The following is a 17,930-nucleotide window of genomic DNA, read 5'->3' on the forward strand; positions in this document are numbered from 1 at the left end:
GTGCTTCATTAGCAATTTATTTGGTTGCGGCTGCATATCGATTGGCGTCAATGGTCCACCGCTCGATGAAGTAGCTGTAGGACTTTGCTGATAGCCCGTGCCACTCATATGATAACCACCTTGTGAATGATGCTGTTGTTGGAAGACTGGCGAATGTGTTGCCGTACGGTAATCGGCAATATTTGTTTGATATGCAAGCGGTATTTTCTTTTGTGCATTTGCCTGCTGCAATTGTTGCAATTTTTTGGCGTCCATTGTTGCCCCTGTAAATAACGGGGGTGCTTCCAACCTGCAAAAAAAAATGGGTTTAATAAATAAATTGTATCAACTGTACAACTAAATTAAATCAGTAAAAAAAATTTATTATTATTTTAAAATCGTCAAAAATATTAAGGAAGTTAAAGTTTGTCAAAAAATATTTCGTTAACCAAAAGTAAGCCTTCTGTCTCATAAATAATGCAAGGAATTTTGTACTTCAACTGGTCACATAAGCTTCCTTGCTTTTTATCGGTCATTGCTAAATTGCAAGTGCGTCAGGCACGCTGTCAACGTTCCAAATGAATTGTTGTGTGGTGCAAGCTTAATTGCCCTTAATTGATTAAGCTCACATGTGGCTTCTGCTGGAACGCATCAAATAGACAAATGGCCTATAGTGTAGTTTACAACAACACTATGTGCTGGTGGCACAAAATAGCGAGTGCGACCAAATGTTACTTGTTGGAATGCCAGTTAAGTAACGACTTTGTTAAGCCTGCAATTCACTGTGCTTCATGTATCCGCTCTTACAGGTGCGGATGTTGAAATTTTAATTACGTTTAATTAAATTTTGTAAAACCTGCTTCAAAGCTGTAAATCTGTAGATTTACCCGAAATATGTCAGTTGCAGTAATTCAATATGCTTTTGCCAATACTTACCAGTCCCATAACTGATAAATGCAGCCGAACATGTTTTTGGTATTTTTTTATTTATTTTACAAGCGAAAATTGTGCGATTTCATAAATAAAAATTTTTATTTTTAAATTTTTAATTTTAATTTTAGTTTCATTAGGTTTTCACTACATTTTGATATTTTTAGTTTTTTATTTGATATGTCGTTGCTAGAAAAATTTAAATTTATTTTACAAATTATGTCTTTAATGAGTTTTACTTGGCTCTGAGGATAGTGACCAGAAAATTTGCATTTTTACATAATGAGCTTTAAACAAATTAAACAAATAATTAAAATAATTTCTTGTAGAACTAGAACTGATTTTAAAAACAAATTATGAAGCATATACTAATATTCTTTTGTGATCTTCTATAACTAACAACCATATTATAAAATTATTATTTTTATTTAAAGACGCTAATGGTCATTGCAACTTATAAGATCTATTGTGCCATCCCTAGAGAGAGTCTCCTAAATCAATTTCGATAAGTTAAGAGAGTTTACAAACCTAATAACGTCTTTCAATACTATATCTACATATATATTATTACACACAATATATACATAATATATGTATGATAAATATATAATACATATATAATATACATAATATAATATAACTTGACACATGTTTCAAAATATTATTTATATTATTTAAATTATAAACAAGACTATAAATTATAAACAAGAGAAGGTAAATAATAGAGTACCTTTATTGATCTTAATATTAAAGACAGATAGTTTTAAAACATTCTGTGAAATGTGAAGTGAGGCTTCCGTCCATCTTATATATTCGTTTCATGTGACTGCCGGAAAACATGTCCCGTACATTATTTTATTTTCATTATATCGAATAGGGTCCTATATAATATATATGGGTCGATTATATAGGAATAAAATCTATTTTGTAGAACTTATATTGATATAGATAAATAGATATACAGATAAATATATAATAATATCTATAATATATGCACATATATATAAAAGGTCTATATAATGACCTTCTTTCTATATAATCGACCCATATATAGGTTATTATGAAAGTCCAATGAATGTGCTGGACTTATTTCCTAACCGTTATGTATATATATAATTATATATAAATATATATATATATATAAGATCTATATAATGACCTTATTCCTATATAATCGACCCATATATAGGTTACAATGAAAGTCTTATTTCCTAACAGTCACATAATACTTGTAGTTAAAATGCATACCACATTTCACAGAATATTGTAATACTACTATGTCTTTAGTATTAACAATATAACAGATTTATACTTTAAAACAAATACAAAAAACAAAATTAATATTTTCCTGCAATGCCTATTGTAGGGAATTTAATACAAAATAAATTTAAAAATATTTAAATCATTGGTTCTCTTATTTTTTTTAAATGTCCAGTTGAATTTTAAAATTTGAATCAATTTTATATAATATTATTATTTAAATTATTCTGAAACAAAAGCACAAAAATTAAATTTTACGGAAAGCATTTCATTATAACCCAACATGTAAAAGGCTCATATTTTAAATGAACTTTAATTATAAAAAATAAAATAATAAATAAGAAAATTTAATTAAATTGTATTTAAATTATAAACAAGAGAAGGTAAATGGGAAAGTACCTTTATTGATATGTAATCATATTAAACAGAATTATATTAAGAGATAATTATTTTATAAAAATGATAGTTTTGAAAAAATGTATATGAACATTTTAATAATATCTTTAATAATATTAGTTTTTTGTTGTTGTGAATTCATTGAAAATTATAGCAACTTTAGTAAAATTAATTTAGTCATTTGGAATCGATTTCAGGCACAAGAAAATAAAATTATTTGCCCAATTAAACTTGCTAATACCATTGGCAATTTATTGCAATTAAAATTAAATTACCTATTAATTATGAAGTAAAATGCCTAAATATGTATTTTAATTATTCATGAAATTAAAAAATAATAGTATTAAATATGTTTGATATATACACATTTCATGAATAATTTGCATTTTTAAATTTTATGCTCAATTACGAATATGCTTAATTAAAAAATAAGAAATAGAAATTAAATATAAGGCAATATTAAAATAAATTTTACCTTTTTTCACACTAATTAACATCTTTACTTCTTCATTATAAAATATATTCACAGTGTTTCTGCATGAAAATCTCTACTATAAGACTTTAAAAATCACAAATTAAAATTAAAATAAAGTATATTGCAGAATTATGTTTAGAAAAATGTACATCAAGAGTAATTTGTTTTTATCTTTATATGTGAAAATAAAAAACAAGATAAATAGACTCTTATTTGATAGCAGCGCCAATACTCTACAGTAATTTATTTATATTTCTTATGCTAAAAAAAAAACCCATAGCATACAAACTAAAAATTATAGTTATAGATTAGATCTATTATACCTGATTTAATGTAGATACCATTATTGAATTATTATCTAATTCAATATTGTTTTCACCATAACTCAAAATATAAATGTATTGGTTTTTTAATAACCAATTCGAATGGAAGTGCGGTTTTCCAACACTATTTCCAGTCATGTTAAAAGTTTCCATTAAAATGCAACCAATATGTTTTTTCAGTTAATTTACATCTTCATATTTTTAATATCAAATCAATATTCGCAGAACTCTTACACGAAGATTGCAACCTTTGAATAAAGATCTTAAATAAGTAGTTTTAATATAACATAAAAAACAAAATTATTGCATAGTATAGTTTTATGAATTGTTATATTTAAATGGGAACATGTTATACATATTTTATGTTATGTTAAAGATAATATACGTTATTAAATAAAAGGCAAAGAAATCATCTATCTAATTGGTTGCCTTCAAAGTAAGTCCTATCTAAGTAATATATCTATTTCAACGCTCGACTCATTGCTCAATACATTTTTCATAGACTGATTGAGGTAAAGTGTTTAACTCCAGTCATTTTTTTATGCCCTCAGTAAACTCAAAACACATTTCTTGGAGTTGTGATTTAGGTTTTATAAAAAGAAAAAAGTTACACGGAATCAGCTCTATAGCTAACGGAATCAGCTCTATATTCTTTAAATTATTTTTTGCCAAAATCTCTTGCACAACAATAGCTTTGAGCTATTTTTTGCCAAAATTTCTTGCACAGCAATTGCAGAACACTCAAAGGTATTGATGAAAAACAGTGATATTCCCAAGTTAAAGAGAAAATTGTATGAGTTGAAGCATTAGTGTCATACTTACTATTAGAGTAACTGGAACTAACTCTATATATCAGAAAAGTTGCTGTATAAAATTCAATTAAATACCTTCAATTGAGTTATAAATACATAAATTCACTACTCTCTTTCGTCATATAATGACTCCATAGAAAACTACAAGAAAACAAATAAAATATTTACTACAGTAATTAAGTTTAATTTTGGAAAAATTCTCAACACAAATTAAACGGACTCATTTGTAATCTATTTACATTTTAATAAAATACAATTAACGAAGTGAGCTTGACTTCACTCCACTTATTCATACAGTAAGTGCTCAACTTAGCTTAAATGTATACATTGCAAACATTATTAGTGCTACAATGTTAGGATATCACTAAAATACATAAGTAAGAGATGAACATATGTTTCTACATATTCTTAGGCAATACGTCTTTGATCTATTATATAAACTGTATAATATTAGTTTGTGCTCATATATAGTTCGAGCAAAAATTAAATACAAATTTTTGTATATATCCTAAACCAAGTAAAATAAAAAATTATTCATTCTCCTTAAATTCCATAAGTAAAGAAACTTCAAAAAAAAGTATCTCAAACTTAGGTACAAGATACAAAAGTTGCACGAATTGCATAACCATAAATTTCTTAATCGTCTTTAAATTTTTTACTATAAAAAGAAGTGCATAATTCTCATATACTTTAGGCGTTAAAAGCAGAATCTTGTTGCATGTAAAATATTAAGGAAGTACAAGAAAGAAAATGCATTTTGCTGCATTTTGTAACGGTAGCGCAATAATGGCAAGAAAAGCAGATGCTAACGATCTGCTGTTATGCAAAATATATGGCCACATAATACACACAACAACTCCAACTACTTATGTACACATGTATTTATATATATATATATATAAGCATATATTATAAGAACATAAAATTTTATTTTTGTATCATTTTTTAAGCTTTTGTATTCGCTTTATTTTCACATTACAAGCTGAAGTGCCGTAAAGTATGCTGCACTATTTACTGACACATTTAGGAGTTAAGTAAGAAAACAGCAGGGAAATTTTGTTACTTTATGTTGAAAGTATCTCAGTTATATTCGTAGTGGATTTGCATGATTTCGTCTTACGTGAATTTGCAAGTTAGTTGCAATTTTACATTGTTTATTCCTTTTAAAGCCGTTGTGAAGATTTAGTTGCGGATATTTCTCTAGGATTTACGTGAATGATTTGATGTTCAGCCACTAGGAGAATATTTCATATCTGGCATTGTTACTACTGCAGCTGCTGCTGCATCTGTAAGAGCTCAACAAACAAATATGAGAACAAAATTTATCAAAATATTTTTCATTGCCTGCAGTAATTGTTCTTACGAAATACAATGGAATACTTTCCTTTAGCTTTGATGAAAAGTAAACGTAACGTTACAAATATTAAATCAAATATCTCTGTAGAGCAATAATAGAAAATTTTCAATATACTTTTTCTTCTTTCATTTTAAAATGGATTAAAAACTTTCTAATACAAACGAACATAAATTCAGTATTGAATTTATGAAAATTCAAAATGAAAAATTAAGCAAATACAAAGGAATTAATAAACTGCACCAAATATCTGATTGTTTCCATATATGAAAAATAGTCCTTCTGTGACGATTAAAAGCTCCTATCAATCGTGGAAAGCATAGGACAGCATAGGACGTAACTTAAGTAGTAGAAGAGCAGTAGCACAAAAAAATTATGTGGAAAACTGTTGGTGAAAAGGACGTAAGATATTAAATAATGGTTGGCTGCACACACATGACAATATAAATCAATAATAGGTTTGAGGTACTGAAGTTGTGCAATGGTGTTCAGCTGGTCTAACATAGCTCGAAATGAAATCTGGGTTACGAAAATTGTTGTGTGTGGTAGAAATTATGAAATTTAAAGTTACTGAACAGCGATTATTAGTACATGCTCTACATTCTACTGAAATAATATGTTAGATAAATTATTCAGCAATTTATATCAGTGCCATTATTTTAAACGACAACGTTAATCATAAAAATACATGAAAATCACACAGAAGTGTATGGAAAGCGTTGCTCATATGAACAACCAATAATGTGGAGTAATTGACTTAAGGAGAAAAAAACTAGCACAATGGACGTTACTACAACGTGGATATTAAATATGTATAACAGTTGTATATAAATAATAAATATGAACCAAACTGAACTGAACTGAACTAAAGAACTCTTGAAAAACTTGTACTTTGTGTAATTGTGCAGTTGTGCTTCATAAAAGTTACTTATGCTTTATATGCAAAAGTTTTATTCGAACAGAATATATGTCATATGAAAAAAATATCTTGAAAAAAACGCTGGTATTATATGTAATAATATAAAACACAACACATTTATAAAATTTGGTACCAAACAAAAAAAAGAAATATTAGAAATTTGTACTAAATATGCCAGAAAAACTGTCCAAATAAGTTGTACTCATTGCACGATACATTTGCTGGCATAAATCCAAAATATTTTGTAAAAAAGAATATAAAATCAAAGTTAAAATAATGTTGACAGATGCCCAAAAAAAAACAAACAAACCAAATTTATGAAAATTATATGCTTACTTGTAGATACAAATGTATCCACATTATACATGAATACGATGATTTGAATGCAAAAAAGAAAAAAAATTCAGCAGGAAAAACTGTCAAAAATTAAGGATAATTTGCTTGAAATTTTTATGCTCATTTGGCAATTTATCATAAAGCAGAGTTACAGTAAATATTCTGCATATGAAAGAAAAATGTATGAAATTTTATTTCATATTATTGCATTTCAAAAAGAAAATGTATGAATAAATAATTTGTATATGTAATATATATATATTCATTTTAAAACTCATTTTTACAGTACCTTCAGGTGAATCTTAAATTAATATATAAAATAAGATAAGCATGAACGGGGTACTAGCTCCCACTTGAGCAGTGCACTGCGACCATGATTGATCTTTTGTGCTAAAATAATATAATTAATATATAAATAAATATAAGTAAAATAGCGACTGTGACACAGTGGCAACCGTCGACTTATATTATAATGAATAATTAGTTTTAATATATTAACAAGCCCCAAAACAAATTTTTAATTTAAGCATTTAATTTTAATTTAGTATATGATTTTAATTTTTAATTTAAAATGATAGTATATGATAGTAAGCTAATAAATACACGGTATAAATAATTAATAAGCTATAAAATATATATTACCTTCCATTAATTATGATATTCTTATATTAAATAGGATCGGCATGTTACACACAATTTTTTATGTATTTGCTACTTTCACCCATTCTACCTTCTAGTCATTTAAAATACTTATAATGTTTTCATAAGATAAAATAGCTTTACTAATTTAAGCTAATCAAAACTCTTGTAGAATAGGAGAATGGCCAAGAAAGTGTACAATATTTTCAATCTCAACTAAATTACACGTACTACAGAGCTTAGATCTATCTACATCATATCTGTTCCCATTAAGCTGTAACGTGCTACTTCTTGCTTTGAGTATCCAGGTAATATGATTAATACGTCATCTAAATTAATACACTTATATATAAGTGGAATATAGCAGTGACATTAAGTGATACTAATACTAATTTAATGATATTAATTTAATATTATAATTAATTATAAAATTTTATTAATAAGTTTTTATATTTATGTTTATTTTGGTTAACAACCTCACTATTGAAGAGATTTATTATGAAAATAAAATTAATCAATAATTTTTACTTTTTTAATTATTTGCACTGAAATGAATAATTCATGCAATTATTTAAATTGGAGTAAAATTAAGTCAATAAACAACTGTGGCAATAGTAGAGTTCAGCTCAGCAACAAACTAAATAAATAAATATTTAAAAAATATTTTAGTTATTTTATACTTTCAAAATATGAAAACTGTAAAAAAACACAAATGCAAATTACAGGAAAATGTAATATTCAGAATTAATAAGGCTATGATATTTTTATGGAATTTAAATCTATACAGAACACCAACTATATATCCACCTCTGGAAAATTTCGCTCATTCAAAATAAATATAAAAACAGCTGAAGTGGAACGTGAAATAATATCACAGCAATTCCGACAAAAATATAGACACTTATAAACTAATAAAAGTTCACAGCTCTTGCTTATCTTTTGACCTGAGTATATTTATCACCGATCTGTAAGACTAAGATTGTTAAGTTTTATATATAGACTATATACAAGTGTATATTATGTACACTTTTAGAAGACCTAATTACTATATTAATCGACTGGCATAGTAGTAGAATCCTAAACTTTTTTTGGTACTCCGGAGCGTCCAAATCGGTTGTAACCTTTTTAAGAGAAATAGAAAATCAAGGCACACACTAAAATCTTCTTATATCAATGTTTTAGATAATAATGTCTGCTTGGGAAGTACAGGAGTAAAATTTTGTAAATTTTTGTAGTAAATTTCAAATTTACCTACAACATAATATAGATTTTACTTATAAGATGATACTTGTGAATGGTAAAATATTCGCAGACTCCCTTGCCTACCACAATGTGAATGGTAAAATATTCACAGACTCCCTTGCCTAATCATAATAGCGAGTAGTATATTGGGTTATTACAGCAGATATGTTTTGGACAGAGATTATATAGTAAGGGGTTATATGTGAAACAAACTTCTATTCACTTGTTAAAGAAATATCATTATTAACATAAACCACAGATATATTACTAAAGTATTAAAATATAATTGTAAGAGTTAGGTTGTTCTAATGAATACTGTCATTTTTTGCGAAACTAAAAGTGTTACGCTTCACTAGTTAGTCTCATTAATCACTAAATCATGTCTTAAATCCAACAACAATAATCAATAAAAAATTCACAATAAAAAGTAAATTTTTTATTATTTAAAAAAAAATAATAAATGTTTAATGTAATAAAATTATCGACAATGAAACTTTCTCGCACAATTATTTTTGTGTATATCAAATATGTATGAAATAAAAAAAAATTAAATTACAGTTTAATAAAATTTTTAACACAAAATAGAAATTTTTTCTTCAGAAAAATGCTGCGAGCTGAGAAATATTCACACAGCAATTGGCAATATCTCAGCCACGAAGCGGGTCAGGGTTCTCTCCTTTGTAACTTTTCTTTGCCAAAATTGAATTTCTCAACTGCCAAATTAAAATTTTGTGCGCTTTCACAAAGTCCAAGAAAAAAAATGGGAAAAATAAAATTTTGTTAAATTTTCAATAAATTTTAAATTTACATTAATTTTCAATAACAATTTTTTGTAATCAATTATTTACGGCTAATTTTTTTTTCCAGACAACATTTTAGAGTAATTTTAATTTTAGTAGAGAGAGAAATTAAAAATTTAAAATTGATTGAAAAAGTTTAACAAAAAATATAAACAATTTTAAACATTTTTGTTTAGGAAAAAAATTTTTATTGACAGATATCAATCAAAAATATAAAAAATATAAATATCCATATAATATTTACTCGAAGTAAATACACAAATAAATATTTATTTTAAATAAAATGAAAATACTAATATACTATATAAAAATCAAATTCGAATATTTACTACGAAAAATGTAAATGTATTTATTTGGAAGATACAATATTTATAAATATATTTTTAAAATTATTGTTTAAATTTTATAATCAAAGCTTTGAAACATATGCATATGTATATATTATAGCCTTATGATAACACTTATTTGAACTACAAAAAAAGCATTGAATTATACAAAAAAAAAAACTTCTTACGATTATATGTTATGAAGAATTATATGATTATATATAAAAAATAGTATATATTGCAAGCAACTAAAACGGAGCTATTAAAAATTTAAATATATTATATTTCAATAAATGAATATACCGAATATATAGACAACGAATACGTGATCGAAGATGAGTAATCCCAAAGGAGAAGAGGGGGCGTTTTAGTTCGTATAGTACACAGTAGGAGTCGTGCACAACATTCCGACGACGGTCAATGCAAGAATTTCAATTCTTCAGAGAAGAAAAAAAAATTTAAATGTTAATTAAAACAATGTATTAATATGACACTTAAAACTTTTAAATACACTTTTGAATAAAGATTTTGAAAATAATATTAGTTCTCGCGGGACACTATTAAACTCCTGCAGTTTGGTAATAAAAGGGACATTAGAACTTTAATTGTGTTGTGTTCAGTCCCATTAAGATATTGACAAGCATTTCTGACTTAGAACTCAAACCAAAACTTGCACTCGTCAGAACTTTTTAATATTTAAAAAATGCCCAACCCTCTTCCCAAAATTACGTGGAATATGTACTCCAAAAGATTTTGTAGCTAATTGAGAACTATTCGATCCCTATTCACATTATCTACCTGACTGGCTTTCAAACTTTTCCTGATTGATAAAGTGAACAAAATTTTTTTAAATAATTAAATATAAGAAATATTTCCGAAAATGCCTTTTTTGACGAATATTCGGCAATACTCGAAACCAGTCAAATATTTATTTTCTTTCAAGATTCTTGAACTTTAAAACACTTTTGTAGTAGTCAGTTGTCTTGATTTATCTTAATTTCAATATAATATTTTGTATAAAATATTTTTAAAATAAAATATTTTTTAAAAATTTGTGAAATATTATTTACATCGACTGTTCTCCGAGTGGATAGAGTGGAGGTTGCTATTAAGTTAGGATAGTAATGAACTAGCTCCCACCGAAGCAGTGCACTGTGACCACATTAATCTTGCGATGAACAGACCCTAACCGAACAGAAGATATTCCGCCTTCCCGATGAAGGCCAGAATGTCGTTCGCTGAGGACCTCCTAATGTCAGAAGGGGAGAGCAGCTCTCCTTCCAGTGACCTCCTCCTGGCCCAGATGAAGGCTGAGCAATCACAGAGAATGTGACTGAAAGTTTCGTATGCTTCTCAGCAGAATCACTCCATCTCTTCGGACAGACCTATTTTATTAAGGTGATAACGCAGTCCATGGTGACCCGTTATATATCCCACCAGCAATCTCAACTCCGTTCTGCTAAAGTGAGATACCTTACCATAACCATTAAGTTACCTACCAACTAAATTTAATCTGTGCTATCACCTCATTAAGTTGGGTCTTCCTGTACCCATCTCCAATCGGATGAAATCCGTTGCTGTTAAGTTACCTACCGATTAAATTTAATCTATGTTATCACCTCATCAAGTTAGGTCTGCCTGTAGTGACAGAACATCGGCTCCATCTGTCAGAGTATTGATCTTCCAAACATATTCTTTCTCATTCTCAGGCCGCTTTCTGTGATTACCATCTGAGATATTCGGAAAATCTTAACGAAATACAATTCCCTTCATTTAAAAGGTAAATGTTATAACAGTTTTTATTTAAAAAAAGTTTCTTTCGTCATAATTGACTTTAAAAATGAAGTTTCATAAATAAAGAATATTGTATAATAATTTTTAATAAATAAATTTTCTTTTAAATATTTTGAAATATTTAATTATTCGCACTTTTTGTTTATTTTAATGAAAACCGAAACTGATACCAAATTTAACTTTATTAACCTTTTTATTGTACTTTTTCTACAATTATTAAAACAAATGTAAAAAAAAACTTCAGAAGAAATCTGGGATCAAATATTTTTAAGTTTCTTTCCTATATAACCAAAGAGTATGAATACTTTAAATTTATGAAGAAATTGAAAAATTCAAATGAAAGACTAAAAGAAAAATAAAGAAAATTATGCTTTAACAGATGTTCCATAACAAATTTTTCATTTATTTATTTATTTATAAGCTATATACTCCCCTAAGTGTATATAATGAAATTAATACATTTTTTAAATAAATAATTCAATACATTTTGTATCTTTTCACAATGAATTATTTATGTTGTATCTCATACAAATGTTCCTACATAATATACACACACTTTTCATACACAAAGATACGAGTAAGTATGCATTACTTTCATTGCGATACATATTATCTTATAAATATATTATAGATTTAATGATATTGCTACTGACAATCATGACAACGGTTACATTAGGGAAATACTCGGTTTGACAGATAACTCACTTTGAGGTTTCGTATAATTAATGAACGTAACTTTTTGACACTTTCCAGATATATAGATATATTTTATTAAATTCTGCATGTATCTAAATCCGTACGTAACCCACAAAATACATACAAAAGAAAGTATGTCTTGTATGAATATTAAATTTTTCGCATTTTAAGTTTGAACAATTTTGCAATTAAAAGGAATCCTTGCATTTAGTTGTCTCGTATAAACGCTATTCTGGTGCGGAACCAAACTATGCTCCTTGCTATTTACACAATTCCCACAACTACAAAGCCGCACACTTAAACGCACTGTGGATATGCACAGTTTAAGTTTCCATTCTAGCCCAGCACTATGCGTTAAACTACTCTCAAATTTATTAGTCTGTTTGTATGCAAGCACAGCTCATGGGTGTTGCACACATACAAGCATACAATGCTTGTATTGCCTATCACGAGCAATACGAGCAATACGAGGATGCATGACGCACACTGCAACAAAAACAACATAGAGCTTTATAAAATGGCGGGAAATCGCATGTGACAAGTTCATTTACGTTCAACGCGTGTCAATGCACATGTGCTCATTTGTATGGGTTTATGTGTGAGTGTGTGGACTGTTATTGTGCACATGCTGGCACAATAACTGTTATGTATTTGTGCTTCGGTTTTCTATTTGTTACAGTGCAAGTTTAAGCGCCGCGCCGCTGCTTGGCTTGTCCTAAATTCAATTTAAATCCACCTTTTCTCTCGTAATTTGAGTATTGACGCACGAATCGGTTTTATGATAAACGTTCCTTTTATTTGGAGTTTGGCTTTTGAATGAAGTCTGCTTTATTTTTGGCATGATTTAATTGGACTTCCACAACACAATCAAATGACAAAAGTAAAATTACCCGCACATCGCACATCGCATAAGCCCCGAGCCGTAAGCCTTCTAAATCGTTAAAATGCAGTTAACAGCTGCTCCAAACTGTGAGCTCGGAATGAAAGCCAATTCCAAAGCATTTTTACAATGGCTCTTGTTTGATTAAAGTATCTACTGCCATTCTAAAAATATCTGTCCGTCTGTCTGTCTGCATGTCGATTTTAGATATTATGAATGGCTAATGAAATTGTTCGGCACAGCTTGACAGCAGTCATTTTCCGTAATTTTACAAATTCTGAGTTACTTTTTCAATTTTGTTACAAATTTTATTATAAATGTTTTTGCCCTTTTTACGTATAGATATTTCCAATATTAAAAAAAAAATCTTTCAATAAAATAATTGTATTACATTACATAACTATATTATATTAAGATATTTCCAAAATATATTATGACATCCTCTCATTACTTTGTGGACTTAGGAATAGAAATAATACCAGCTCCCAACGGAGCGGAGCACTGCGACCATGATTGTTATTTTGTGCTGCAACAAACCCTAATCGAACAGAAACATTTCGATCGTTGAGAAACTCCTAATGTCAGAAGAGAAGAATAGTTCTCGACCCAGTGACCTTCTCCTGGCCCAAATCAAGGCTGGATTTCATACATATGACTGGTTTCATATGACTGGAAGTCTCGTTTGCTTTTGAGCAGAGTCGACAATCTATCTTTTCGGACAGAACCACTTTGTTAAGGTGATAAGGCATGCCATGGTGACCCGTTATATATCCCACCAGCAACCTCAACTCTGTTCTGCTGAAGAAAGATACCTTACCATAACTATAGGAATAAAGCAGCTTTTTAGCCTGACGGTTACCTGGAATGTCGCGCACGTAGCGACTTCTCTCGTCTTGTGGACTTAGTCTCTTTATAATAATTTTAGACTTATTGTAATTAATAAGTATATTATTATATAATTATAAAGAATAAGTAATATTAATTAAAAAATAACTATTTTAATTTTCAATAATTCATATGCAATATATAGTTTTTTATAACATACTTATCACTTATTAGTATGTTATTAGACCCTATGCTCCAATAGAAGGTACCGAAATTGATGATGCTGATTAATCATTTATAAGAATTTTGTATATATAATCATACTTCTAATCTTCACAAAACAACATTGTTATTATTGCAAATTTTCACTATTTCTTTATGCATAGTTTTTGCATTGTCTCTTTTTGATATACTGAACTTCTGTAAAGCCTTAAGTGTCAACTTCATTAAATTGCAAACCTTATACTGTGAAAATGAATTGGATTAAATTAATTGAAATTTATTCTTTCAGCAGAATAATAATTTGAGAAAAATAAATAATTAAAATATCTTACAAACTAAGAATTTTTGTAAAAATTTTCTCATAAACATTTTTAATCCTATAGGAGAAGTATTTTTGTTGAAAATTTATAATATAATTACATTTGTACTCTAAGACAAATATATAGTCACAAAATCTCTCTCTATGATTTTAAATATACAGGAAACGCCATAGCAAACGAGTTATCCAAAAGAGGTGCTGAAATTCATATAAATCAGATCAGATTTTGACAGTAAGAGGATTTTGTTGCCAATAAAGAGTTGTCATGATAAAGATAAGATAGGTCCCTAAATCATTTTCTATGTCTTTTTCCGAGACTAAAGAAGAAGCAACTTTAATGTCTTCGAAACAGTTTCTTCATTATACTGACAAAAGGTAAGAACTCGTTAAAAATATTCAGTTTTATGTGGTAGACTAAATGGTTTAACAGTAACAATGCCAAAAGATAACAACATTTGCTGTAACTCACCTTTCCCAGTTAGCTTTTGGTGTTGACTTAGATGACACAATGAGCAACAGACGGCTCTTGAAGAAAATACTGACAAATGGTTTAACAATGGCAATACTAGGAGATTACAACTGTTGGTGTAACTCACAATAGGCAATAACACAATAGGCAATAAATGGATCTTAAAGAAAGTACTAACATATATATTAGCACACGCCCTTTAAATGTTATCTAACCTAACAGCAATTGAATATTAGCTGATTAATATAAAATCTTTTTTTTTTATATATGTATTTATATTGAAAAATATGTTATAAGCTACAGAAATAATTAAACCACAAAAACGGCATTACATAACAAAGTTGACAAAAGGGTTTCAGCATCAATAGCATATAAAAGTTGCAATTAAATAACCTTCGTAGTTAACTAAAGTTTTAATTAATTAATAAAAATGATAATAATAGTAACAATAGTAATTGTCTAATTTAATAGTGCACATAATCACCCAAAATTTTCAAAAACAATTAAAAATTCAACAAATGAATATTAATTTAAGCGAAAGTAATGCAATATTTAATCAATGTTTAACCATCAACCAGTGGCATACTTATTTACAAAATATTTCTAACCCTTAATCACTTTCAGTGCTCGCCGCTTTACGAAGAGAAGTCTTGAAAATACTTTCAAATTTCACTTTTCAACTTACACCAACTTTTTAAGTACATAAACAGAACAAAATAAACAAAAATAAGATAATGAATGAAATTTTAATGAAATTTTAATGAAATAAACAAACCAATATATTTCTTAAAACAAAACTAATGAAGAGGAAGCACTAAGATATTAAATGTTAATTTTGAAAGCCGAAACTGAAACTCAAAATATAAAGAAAATATCTATTATTAGCATAAATACTCGTAAAGAAAATTAATAAAGTACGTTATCTTGATTATGATAAAAATAGAAGCATATTTTTAGGCTGTGAGACAGTAAAAAATAAAAAACACGAATATAGGAATGAAAGCATAAAGAATAAAACACAAAATGTGAATTAATGAATACAAATGAATTCTACTACTAACTGTGGTGTTTAAGCTTAAATTATATTTGCATAGAGAATTACTTAAGGAAATACGTATTCAAATATACATACTTAAGTAAGTCAAAATAATTTTAGGTACATATATACAACATATCGCTCATGTATAAATACGTTTATTATAAGCTTAACCAATGAAGTGCTTATATTTAAGAGTACCACATAATGATGTCATTGAAATAAAAGCTATTTAGTCGACTTTACTTGCTATTATTATAATTTTGCATGTACTGGTCTTTTGTATATAGTAGTATGTCTACAATTTTGACGGTATTTGTTGTTTTTAGGTCTTTAATTGGTTGCTTTAGCAAAACCTTAAGTAGATCTACTCATCAAACTAAATAATTATTAAGTAAAGAATTTTTTGTGATCTACAGAAACCTCTATGAGTATAGCAACAGCACGGAGAAGTGCACTTGTGCAAAATAGAAAAAAGTAGAGCTTAAATGTTGGTGCTTTGGCAGCACTGGAGTGCAATTATGAATCCTCTTTAGGCCGATTTCAAGTGGTACAAATAAGCAAAAGAGCATTTCATAACGAAACACAATAAAAACAAAAAAAGAAAGGAAAATGAAAAAAAAAACTAAAAGAAAAAATCAATGAAAATTATTTCCGCTTAAATGTGCTTACCATTTTCCTTTTAAAATTGCAGAATAAACAGCGTTAAAATAATTTTATGGTTCAACAGAAATTTAAATAGGTAATGAAAAATAAAAAATAAATAAAAAAAAAAATTATTAAATAAAATATAAATTATAAGTTCTTGCTTTTGTTTTTGTTGTTTTTGTTTTATTTGGCCTTAAAGGAAACGGAAATTTTCAGCTTAAAGCAAATATAAAAATATTTGAAAATTATTTTTATAAATAAAAATATAGGATTATGTTGTTTGTGCTTTGAATGACCTTGCAATGTCATATAAAAATATTTTTATCTTCTTACAAAATAGTTTCTTTATATATTATTATGAAATTCTTAGTTAAAGGATGCTTGCTGCTTTGAAGCCGCGCTAAGCACAACCCTTTTCTAAATAGAAAAAAGGAAAAATTGTTAGGTATAAGGGTTTTTATGATAAAAAATATTGCCACATGTTTGGACTTTAAAAAATATCTTGTTTCAAAATTATTTTTTACTAAAAATTTATTATATCTTTACATTATTAACATTTTTGTGTTGTTGCTACAATAAAGAACTTATAAGATTTCATCCTTATCTATTTTTAGAAAACTGTAAGATTTCAGAAATATTATTTCTCTTTAATATTTTCTTATTATTATTTTTTCATAGCGATATACATTTAAGTATTTCCACCCAATTGTCATGATTATATCCTTGAAAGGAATTTATTTCAGTTGTATATTACAAACAATAAAAAAATAATATAAGAAATATCAGTGATGTGCTAAGCCATGTGAAATGCTTATATAAGTATTAAAAATGGCCGCAAGTCATGTAACCTATTGTGACACTTCCGTTTGTGAAATACGTAAAGAATGATATGGTGTGGAAAATGAAGCACTAAATCGGTCATTTTTACCCTTGATTACTCGTACAAAAATTCAATGAAGTTCAACACAATATTCTGTTTATTGTGGAAAGAAAGAAATATAATAACATCAACTTAAAAGATAGGTTTAAAAACGGAAATGATTTTAAGAAAAAAATAGAAAAATAAAGTTAGATTTCAGATATAAAATTATTTGAGATGTGAAAAAATAATAGCAGAAAAAAATATTTTTTCCGATGTAAGGATTTTTTTGAGAAAATTTAGTTTACGACAATTTGTACAAAATTAATCCTTTTATATTGTCATTTTATAATTTACGTTCTTTTATTTAAACACAAAAAAAGTTTTATTA

General features: G+C 27.5%; 2 protein-coding genes across 2 annotated transcripts in view; one reads left to right on the forward strand and one right to left on the reverse strand.

Annotated features, from left to right (window-relative positions):
- The window catches only part of LOC119676602, a 1,599-nt gene extending 601 nt beyond the window's left edge, over window positions 1–998 (reverse strand). The window contains exons 1-2 of the mRNA XM_038087847.1: window positions 916–998; window positions 5–289 (exon numbers count right to left, since the gene is read on the reverse strand). Coding sequence (XP_037943775.1) covers window positions 5–289; window positions 916–947 — 317 coding nt within the window. The 5' untranslated portion in view covers window positions 948–998. The remainder of the gene's footprint in view (window positions 1–4; window positions 290–915) is intronic.
- Window positions 999–17,508: 16,510 nt separating this feature from the next.
- The window catches only part of LOC119676603 (dedicator of cytokinesis protein 3-like), a 6,265-nt gene continuing 5,843 nt past the window's right edge, over window positions 17,509–17,930 (forward strand). The window contains exon 1 of the mRNA XM_038087848.1: window positions 17,509–17,557. Within this exon, the coding sequence (XP_037943776.1) occupies window positions 17,509–17,557 (49 nt within the window). The remainder of the gene's footprint in view (window positions 17,558–17,930) is intronic.

The sequence above is a fragment of the Teleopsis dalmanni genome, chromosome 2, assembly GCF_002237135.1.
Source record: "Teleopsis dalmanni isolate 2A chromosome 2, ASM223713v2, whole genome shotgun sequence".
Classification (NCBI taxonomy): Eukaryota; Metazoa; Arthropoda; class Insecta; order Diptera; family Diopsidae; genus Teleopsis; species Teleopsis dalmanni.